The sequence below is a fragment of the Numida meleagris genome, chromosome 4, assembly GCF_002078875.1.
Source record: "Numida meleagris isolate 19003 breed g44 Domestic line chromosome 4, NumMel1.0, whole genome shotgun sequence".
Taxonomy (NCBI): Eukaryota; Metazoa; Chordata; class Aves; order Galliformes; family Numididae; genus Numida; species Numida meleagris.
This window is the reverse complement of record NC_034412.1, coordinates 50,495,502-50,505,367: the sequence shown is the minus strand read 5'-3', so window position 1 is coordinate 50,505,367 and position 9,866 is coordinate 50,495,502. Positions and strand designations below refer to the sequence as shown.

The 9,866-nt window shown below is 51.2% G+C and overlaps 1 protein-coding gene across 1 annotated transcript in view; it reads right to left on the bottom strand.

Annotated features, from left to right (window-relative positions):
• Positions 5,187-9,866, bottom strand: part of FGF5 (fibroblast growth factor 5) — a 6,100-nt gene continuing 1,420 nt past the window's right edge. Inside the window, exons 3-4 of the mRNA XM_021395961.1 lie at positions 8,450-8,553; positions 5,187-7,023 (exon numbers count right to left, since the gene is read on the bottom strand). Of these exons, the coding sequence (XP_021251636.1) occupies positions 6,676-7,023; positions 8,450-8,553 (452 nt within the window). The 3' untranslated portion in view covers positions 5,187-6,675. The remainder of the gene's footprint in view (positions 7,024-8,449; positions 8,554-9,866) is intronic.

Sequence of the window (9,866 nt, the reverse complement as noted above, 5' to 3'; positions counted from 1 at the left end):
AAAAAAAAAAAAAGAGGTATTACACATATGAAAGAGATCCACTTTGGAGGACAGAGGTTCAGCACTCTGTTCCAGAGCAGCTGGCATCAGACATTATTCTCGCATTGCTCAGGGCTGTAAGTACCACTGCACAGGGGTAGCTCTGCAGCATTGCTCACACCCTGCCCGAGCTGTACAACCCCGGTACCCCCAAGGGAAGCAGCAGTTTTGTCCCGAGGAACACCTTAGGGGAGCTCCGTTTGTCTGCTGCTTGGTTGTTCCCCCACCTTGTCAGGCACCATTCGTTCAGCTGCGCTGCTTGTAGAGCTCCAGCGCTGCAAATCTTAGGCGGAGGGAGGCCTCTGGTGGCTACACCGAGTAAGGCACCAGAACCCTGAAGCGGAGGTGCAACATCGCTGTCCTGAGCACCTCACCACACAGTTGGTTTTATAACATGATTTAGGCACTCCCAGCTAAAACAGCACAGCTCTTTAACAGCAGTGCCAGAGAAGCTAGAGGAAGCTTTTGAATAACATGAGCTTTTTTGTCATTCTGGACTACTGAAAGAGCTGATGAGAAAAATGGCATGCATCTGGAAATGCACTAATAAAAATACTTAAAAAAAAGCCAGTGACAAAGAACATAAAAAAAAAAAAAGACTAGGGCTCAACCATCTTCATTTCAGGAACAGATCTTTTGCAGTCTGTTTTCACTTAACTTCATCTGAGATCAGAAGTGTATGACTGCTTCACAGCAGTCCAAAAGAAGAATGTTATTCACAGCCTCCAGCCCCCTGAAATCCATTTTCTGCAATACGTACGTGACTTATATTTACCATTTCTAATGGAAGTCCTACCAGTTCCTCTAAGCATATGCCTCAGCTGATACAGCTGTTTAACTGAGCAGGAGGCTATTGGAAAGTGGAGGTAAAGATTCAGAGGGAAATGGCACTACCATTCTTAACACCATACAGGTATTAAGGCACTTGAGGGAAGACATTGTCCCTTCTGACGAGGACTGCTTTGCAATACATCATAACACAAAGCTGCAAAGATGTTTGTCCTGTTGTGGCCAAGACACAGTGATGTGGCTCTTGAGCAAGCCCTGACCATTACCTTTAAGCAAAAACCACAAGAAGACAGGAGCATCCTGAGAATTACTGCCTTCTTTCTGCTTCCCTTGACTACTGCCCTAAACCACCTGCTGACTTTGCCCCAACTGATTTGTTGCTACTCCACAGGAGCTATAGTTAGAGCTTACTTATCTGTGCCTATATCTACTTCATTTCCAAAAAAATACTGATTTTCTACCATTATTCAGCAACACAGTTGCAGCACTAGGAGGCGTGACAGTAAAGGTTTGTGACTATAGAGAGAGGAATCTCAAAACCAATATGGGAGTTTGTGGAATATGCATTCTTATTGTGGTATTTAATGTCTTGTAGCAAAGCACCAAAAAAAGTTGGTTTGGGGGGGGGGAATGTTCTTTTTGTGTTTTGTTTTATTCCCCTCCCCTCCCTTTAGGAAGTAAACAAACGGAGAAACCAGAAAAGCAAGTAACCACATGTGTTAAAGTTCATAGGCTGAGAGGCTGAGGAAACAGAGTGAAGGAGAAAATAAACAGAGGGGGAATCAGCCACAAGGTATGATGAGACTGTGTCGCTTAGTAGTGAATTCTCAATGCAATTTGAGTTTTCTTGGAAAACTCACACTGTAGCTATCCATGTCATAACTAGCTGGAGGCAGCAAAAACCACCACATGAGCTTCCTTGGTCAGAGAGTCTTAGAGACTACATCCACACTCTCCTCAAAGATTTTTGGGAACGGAACAGAAATGGTCCACTTAAAAGAGTGGATGCTGTGTAACTAAATGCAGTGAGACCATCACCCTGGGATGTTTCAGATTCTTCACAAGTGCCAGTTCTCATCAACTGTGGGGTCATTTGTTCCAGCTACTGTACCTTAGGGCAGTCCCACAGCAGTATGCCTCCCTGACCTCAGGGAAATGCCGGCACAGACCCACAGCTCACTGACCTACTGCTGCCATCAGGACAGGAACTGCACACTGTGTGATACAATGAACTCAGTCCTCAGAGCCCAGAAAATAAAGGGATTTTCCCTTCTCCTACACCACCCCTCTTCCATCCTGTTCCATGTCCTGTAAACACTAATCCCAGAAGTCTGAGGCTTTAGAAAGCATGCATTTAGCTTCAAAAGGATGATTCACCTATTGAAGCGTATCGCTTTGTTCTTGGGTAGCAGTATTTTAGTATCTCAAATGCATCTAACATCTCAGAACTGCAGAATATCCACTGTTGGAAAGGGCTCATGAGGATTATTGAGTCCAACTCCTAAGCAACGCAACTGCCTTATTCCTCTTACACATTCCTGACCGGTATTTGGAGTGAAGAGAACAACCAGAAACCCCTCCCACAGGACAGAAGGAGGCTCACATAGCACACATTGCTTCATGGGAAATACTCTGAGAAAAGTCAAAAAGGATTTTCTATCTCACACACAGGAGGCATAGGGCATTCAGATCAGTCACCACTGCCTTTATCAAATTTTGTGTTCCATGGGAACAAGCAAACAGATGGAAATACAACATGTGCCTTGTCTCTTTTGACTGGGCATCTTTGATGTTCCATTTCAGGGCAGCCCAGGAGAGGACACCACCACATGGACACCCATTAAATCCAATCTGTTTGTTCATGTGGTCATCTATGACCTCATCTTCAGAAGGACCTGAAGTCCCAAATCATGTGGCTGTTCTCTCAGTGATTTTCTTAGCTAGTTTAAAGTATCTTAGAAGAAAACAAAGTTTAAGTGAGTTCAAAAGAAAATAAACAAGTTTCCCCATAAGAAAAAACACTTCAGGTAGCAATAGTGCATTTTGTCTGCAGATCCCCAAAGCAGCAGTTGTGCTGTGAAGATCATGGAATCGTTTGAGTCAGAAGAGACCCTTAGAGGCCATCTAGTCCAACTCCCCTGCAGTGAGCAGGGACCCCTATAGCTAGATCAGCTGCTCAGAGCTCCTCCAGCCTGACCTCGAGTGTCTCCAGGGACAGAGCATCCAGCATCTCTCTGGGCAGCCTGTGCCTCACCACTCATATTGTAAAATCATCTTCCAGATATCCAATCTAGATTTCTCTTCTTTTAGTTTGAAACCATTTGCCTGTGTCCTAACACAACAGACCCTGCTAAAGAGTCTGTCTCCTTCTTTCTTATAGCCCCCATTTGGACACTGAAAGGCCACTCTCAGGTCTCCCCGGAGCCTTCTCTACTCAAGGCTGAACAACCCCAGCTCTCTCAGCCTGTCCTCACAGGAGGACACACCAGCACAGAGTAGAGGGGCGGGATCACCTCCCTCAACCTGCTGGCCACGCTTCTTTGGATGCAGCCCAGGGTACGGTTGGCTTTCTGGGCTGTGAGGGCACACTGCTGGCTCATCTCAAGTTTGCCATCCACCAGTAACCCCAAGTCCTTTTTGGCAGGGCTGTGCTCTATCCTTACGTCCCCCAGCCTGTAGTGATAGCAAGGGTTGTCACAACCCAGGTGCAACACCTTACACTTAACTTTACTGAACCTCATGAGGTTCACCTGGGCTCACTGCTTGAGCCTGTCCAGGTATCTCTGGACGGCATCCCATTCCCTCAGGCATGTCAGCTGCTCCACACAGCTTGGTGTCATCCGCAAACTTGCTGAGGGTACACTTGATCCCAGAGAAAAGTCCACAAATACTCTTCTGATTGAGTTGAGAAAGAGCTGTCCTGGATCGGCCTCATTTTCCAGACCTGCAGACACCACATGGGCTGCTCGGCTTTCTCCATGCTGGAGGTATGGTATCCATCAGGCAGAGCACGTGCAAGGACACTGGGATTGGGTTAAGGAAAAAAAAGAAAGATATATTAAATGGGAGAAAGAAAACTATAAGAATGTTGTTGAAGTGTTGCAGAAAAAGTGTAGTCTTGACCACACAGAGAATGAAATGGAGCATAACAGACAACAATAAATGATAATTTTGGCTTGAAAGAATGTGAAGTTACTGATTTCTGACCTACATAAGGAAAACAACATATCAGACCCTGCTGACAGCTTGAATGTGGATTGTTATCTCTGTGGATGATTCAGCCAAAGTGAGGTAAATGAGCTGTCAGAAGGAAAAGAGGAGGACTGAGGTTCTGAGAGGAAAACCTTACATCTGTATCCCATCCCTTGAAAACAAGGACAGTCACAGTGCTGTTGTACACACTGCAGCCCGCACTCAACTTAGGGGACCTTTACGCAACATAAATGTTACCTTCTGGCATTGCCAAATCTCCACTTCGGTGTTATCTGCAGCCCCAGTTGAGGCACCCAGAGCCCCGCTCTTTCTCAGAAGTCCACACATGGTGCCGCAGCACAATGTGCACCATTCCAAAAACTTGTGGTTTTTTTTTCTCCTCTTCCCTTTGCTCTCTGCAGCCTTTGCAGATATAAAGAGGTTTCAGCCACTCACTGGGCAAAGCAGCGGGTGGGGAGCAGTGAGCAGCACTGGATGCTGCAGCACTGGATGTGGCAACAGCTGATGGGACAGCACTGGATACAGCAGCAGTCAACGAAGCAGTAGCACCAAACCCATGCTCCATTGGCACTGGGTACAGACTGATCCTCACCATTCTGGTTCAGCACAGGGCCAACACGTCTTTTCCGCAGCCCAGTCAGAAGAGTAGAACAGATTTCCTCTGGGAATCTTCACAACAAAGTGACTGCTGCTTTGGGATCTGCAGACAAAGCACACTCCAGGCAGCCAGAGGGCATCGTCCCATGAGTTCCTCGGCCAAAAGGGCAGCAGTCAGGGTAAATATTTCTGTGCAGAATGAAAACAGGAGCATTCACCATAAGGCCGTTTCCATCAATTTCCATTAAATTTTAAAATAATCCTTCCAGAGGAAATGTGGGGTTGTCTTGTTTCTGTTTGGTTGGGTTTTTTGTTTTGCATACTTAAAAACAACAGCAAAAAAAAACCTCTCGTTATTTTCTGATCATCAGTGGTGCCTCACTCTGGGTATCTAAGAAGAGCCCTTAAAGCCTGGTGAAATCCATCTGGGCTGAACAAAGGAGCCTCATATTGTCATTTACAATGAGGGTGGTGAGGAACTGGCACAGGTTGCCCAGAGAAGTGGTAGAAGCCCCATCCCTGGAGATGTTCCGGCTCAGCCTGGAGAGGCTCTGAGCACCTGATGGAGCTGTAGGCATTCCTGCTCACTGCAGGGGAGTTGGACTAGGTGGCCTTTAAGGGTCCCTTCCAACTCAAACGATTCCATGGTTCTATGATTTAAGTTAGTGCTATGACCTCAGTGTTACTTTGCCTGATCCTCATATTAATTTAGAGTTTTACACACAAAAAAAAAAAAATTACTGATGATTTCCCTTTAAGTAAGTTTTAGTGCCATTTGCAAGCAGCAGTGTTTTCCAGTGCACTTGTCCGTATGCTCCCTGGACATGCCTCCAAAGCTGATGGCTATATTTCCATCTCCCAGAACTCCTTCTCATGATCCATTCTCCATTTATTTGTAATGCTTTCCTAACAGTTACAAGAGAGCAGTGAAAAAAACTGAGAGCACAGTGCATTCATGCAATTGGTCAAAACGGTGTCACCCAGCAGAATTTTGTGAACCGTTCTATCTCAATGCTAGTAATTGGAACAGTCTCTTAGCATGGGTCTGAGTGACAGCCATGTGCCAGGAGCAGAGGGAGAACACATCAAAACAGAAGCAGTCCAAACACTGCAGCTCTCTTCTGGCTGTGCTGTTTTTCTCTCATCCAGCACTCTAAGGGATTATGAAGGCTTCTGTAGGCATTAAAGTTGATATCAGTGTTCAACGCAACAGAAAGCTCTGCACAGCTCCTGTGTTCACATGGGACTTATTGTGCAAAGTCACGTCCTACATGGAGTAGCAGTGGTTCCCCTAGGTAGAAATAAACACATTTATGCCACTTCACATGTTCATTGTGGCAGTGGTGTGGGGTTTCTTCTCATTATTTAGACATTATTTTGCTCCTATTAATTCTGATATCAGCTTTTTCACTCAAAATAATGTGGCTGCAAAGTTAAAGCCAGTGACAGCACAGAGTCCCTCATGGATGTCCTGGCGGAGTTGGGCTGTGCTTGCCCTGCAGGCCTCATCTCCATTGTGGGAGGCTGCAATCTGAATTCAGTATCTGTAGATGTTAAGAATTAACACAAGATATCAAATCTCTCTGATTGGGTTCATAAGTTGTCTGCCCAGCAGCAGCCCAGAGTTCTGTTAGCACGGCAAACTCAGGATTCAATGAGAGATGGTTCAGAGGGACTCATCTGGGAAACCTTGGAAGAAGCTGTATGACCTCAGACAGTCCAGATTTTTGGTGAACTTCTGGTGTGTCCTACGTCTTGTTGCTCATATATACACATACATGTGGAAGACACGTGAGGAGTGCCGAGGTCCCCTGGTTTGCTCAGCCCAGAGAAGAGGACAGTCACGATGGCACTGTGACAACTCAATTCTCAGCCAGCCCCCAGCAGGAGAGAGAAGGTGTCGTGGTTCTGTGGAGGTTCCACAGCAAAATACCATCAGCAGCTGAACCGTGGGTCTCATCTCTGCCAACAGACGTCCTTCCCACGTCCATCCCAGCGTCACCCTGCCCAACAGCCCCGCAGTGTCCTGGGGAGCCACTACCCAAAGCGGAACTTTAGCCGGTAGCGACCGGGGCCAGGGCTGTGCCGTGACGTGGCCATCTTCTTGGGTGGCGGTGGTGGTGGTGGCGGTGGCTTCTTCTCGGGGCGGGCAACGGTGAAGGCCAGCTGGGATGGAGGGGGCTGCCGAAAGCGGGGCAAGAAGTGTGTGGAGACGTGCTGAGGGCGGGCGCGGGGGCTGCAGCCCCGCTTGGCCTTGCCCCGCTTGTTGAGGGCCACGTACCACTGGCGGCCGGAGCGCTGCCCACGGTGCACGGCCGAGGCGTAGGTGTTGTAGCTGTTTTCCTGGAAGCGCTCACGGAACTGGCACTCGGCAGTGAAGCGCGCCTGAGGGTGGAGACAAGACTAGTTAGCTGGGGAGGCCACCCCCACCCACACCCCCTGCCTGTAGCGTAGTGCTGGGTCTCTCAAACTGCTGCTTTGAAACTGGTGAGGGATGCACGGGGAACATCCTGGGGTCCAGCAGATCCCCACCATTCCTAATACCTCTCCACGCAAATCGGGGCTCCACTAGAAAATCCTTCCCCAGAACTGGGACTGTGTTGGAATGCACTTCCCCAGCATGTTTTTCCCCCCTGTATAGCACCTGGAATCAAATCTTTCAGTCTTTGCCTGGAAGAAAAACCATCCCACTGATTCATTTCTGTTTTCCTGCTTTTTATGCACCGAAAGTGCTGCACTCACCTTGCTGCCCCATGGCACCCTGACTGCTGGCTTTAGGGCTGACAGAGGCTCCTGGAAAGCTGCAGACCCACAAAGCTACAGTCAGAGCAGCCCCAGGCCTGCGGGCATGGCTGTACCACAGCACAGCACCGTGGCACCGCAGCGGCTCCCCATCAAAGCACAGCCGTGAGTGACGGGCACAGAGCGTGCTTTGTGCATTGGGCCATGAAATAACTTTATCCCGCCAAGGCCGGGAGGAACAACAGATGCAGGCTTTGCGTTATCGGTGTTATCAGCCCGCCCATCCTCAGGCGTTTGGGTCAAGTTTCTACAAATTGACAGCTTTCATCAGAGCAAAGCACCACATCTCTCCCAAGGTTGCTCCCACAACATGGATTTACCACACACAGCCTGAGGCCGAGTTCCTTGCTGCATTTGCTTAGAACCATAGAATGATTTGAGTTGGAAAGAACCCTTCAAGACTATCCCATCCAACTCCCTGCAATGAGCAGGGACACCCACAGCTCCATCACGGGCCCAGAGCCCTCCCAGCCCAACCTTGAATGTCTCCAGGGACAGGGGCATCCAGCATCTCTCTGGGCAACCTGTGCCAGTGCCTCATCACCCTTATTATAAAAAAATGCCTTCCTTATGTCCAATCTAAGTGTCCCCTCTTTTAGTCTGAAACCATTTCCTCTTGTCCTATCACAAGAGACCCTGCTAAAGAGTTTATCCCCTTCTTTCTTATAGCCCCCCTTTAGGTACTGAAAGGTCATTGTTTTGCCTGTTCCTCCTCTGCCCATTTTCCATATTTCCCCCGCACACAGCCATCACCACTCTCCCAGCCCCATCCTGCTTGAACGCAGCATTGCGCTCACCCTCTGGGCATCCCCAGGAGCAATGCCCCCATAGAACCCAGTGCGGAGCAGCATGGAGACTGCGTGAACCTCACTCGATGGCACCCTGTGGCCTTGGGCAGCCCCAGCGCATCACCAACACAGTGCAGGCACCCGCACGCCCCAAGTATCAGTGTGTGTACATGCAGCTGTTGCAGCACTGGTACTGCGCTGTACGCACTGGGAATACTCACACTTGCGTGGAGTTTTCCTTTCTTTGACATAGCTAGAAATTTGTTGCTGAAAACTCCTCGGATTCCTACGATCCCCTGAGAGACGGCAAAGATTTCCAGAACGCCTAGGATGACAGAAAGCCCAGAATAAATCACATTTCTTTTTGCATCAGCGTGACAAAAATAAAGCAGAAATCTCACGGCTGCATTTCTCCACCAAAAGGCCCCGCTCCTCAGCAACCGCCTCTGCGCAGCTCTGCTGCTCCTCCGTCCCCAGCAAGCGGCATGACTCTGCGGCTGTGGGCTTTGGCTTATTCCTCACCTTATTTCCAGCCGGTTTCCCGAGGGGACAAGCTCGGGGCCGAGGATGCTCTTTTGTAAGGCTTGTGCCAGTGCCGCCAGATCGGAGCGTGAGAAAGCCCCATTTCCCCCAAATTTCTCACCTGTTCTCGAGCCACGCAGGTTTGTCCCCACCCCGGCCCCGGGAGTTGCGGTTCAGAGGATGGTTTGGGACAGAGAGAGCTCCCACCCGGAGAAACCTTTCTGCTTCGGTGCGGCCAGCACGGCGCGGCTGCCACAGCCCCTACCTCCAAAACGCGGGCAGGAAGGGGGCCCCGGCCCCGGCACTCACTGAGCGGGCTGGCGGCGTGCGCGCCGTCCACGCGGCCGTCGGGGTGCAGCTGCAGGTGGAAGCCGATGCCCACCCGGCAGTACAGCCGGCCCCGCCGCCGGCCCGGGCCCGCCGCCGCCAGGGAGGAGGGGGAGGAGGACGAGGAGGAGGAAGGCGCGGAGTGCTCCCCTCCGGGCAGCCGCTCCCTCCGGCCGCGAGCGGGCAGGGCGAGGAGGAGGAGGAGGAAGAGGAAGGCCGGGCGCATGCCGCCGGCGGGAGGAGGAGGAGGAGGAGGAGGAAGGGCGGGAGGAGGGCTCGGCATCCCGCTCCGCCGCCCGGCACCGGCGGGAGGGGGCCGCCCCCGCCGCTGGCAGCCCGGGGGGGGCCGCACCTGTGCGGGGCCGAGCAGCTCCCGGCGGTGCGGGGCGCGGCGCTGCCTCGGGTTACGGCGGGGCCCCCCCAGTGCCGCCGGGCGGCAGGGATTGGGTTGCAGCCCCGCCGGGAGATGACAGCCGGCAGCTGCGGGGAAGGGGCCGTGGCCGACCCCTCCCGTTTGGGGCCCCGGGGCTGAGCACGAAGGCGGGGGGAGAGCGGCAGCATCCCGCATCCCCAGTGGCCCCCGCTGGCATCCCACCTCTTACCTCTACTCCTGCCTTATCGCAGCCCCACACCCCGTAAGGACAGTCTCCCCAAGCACACCCCTCCCTCCCCCATCCTCCCACACCCCATCCTCCCTCCCCCCCAAAGCCACCAGGGAAGCCGTCCCCTCTGCTCACCCCATACCCCCACATGTGCCCACCAGCACCAGAAAACCCCACTCTGGAGCCA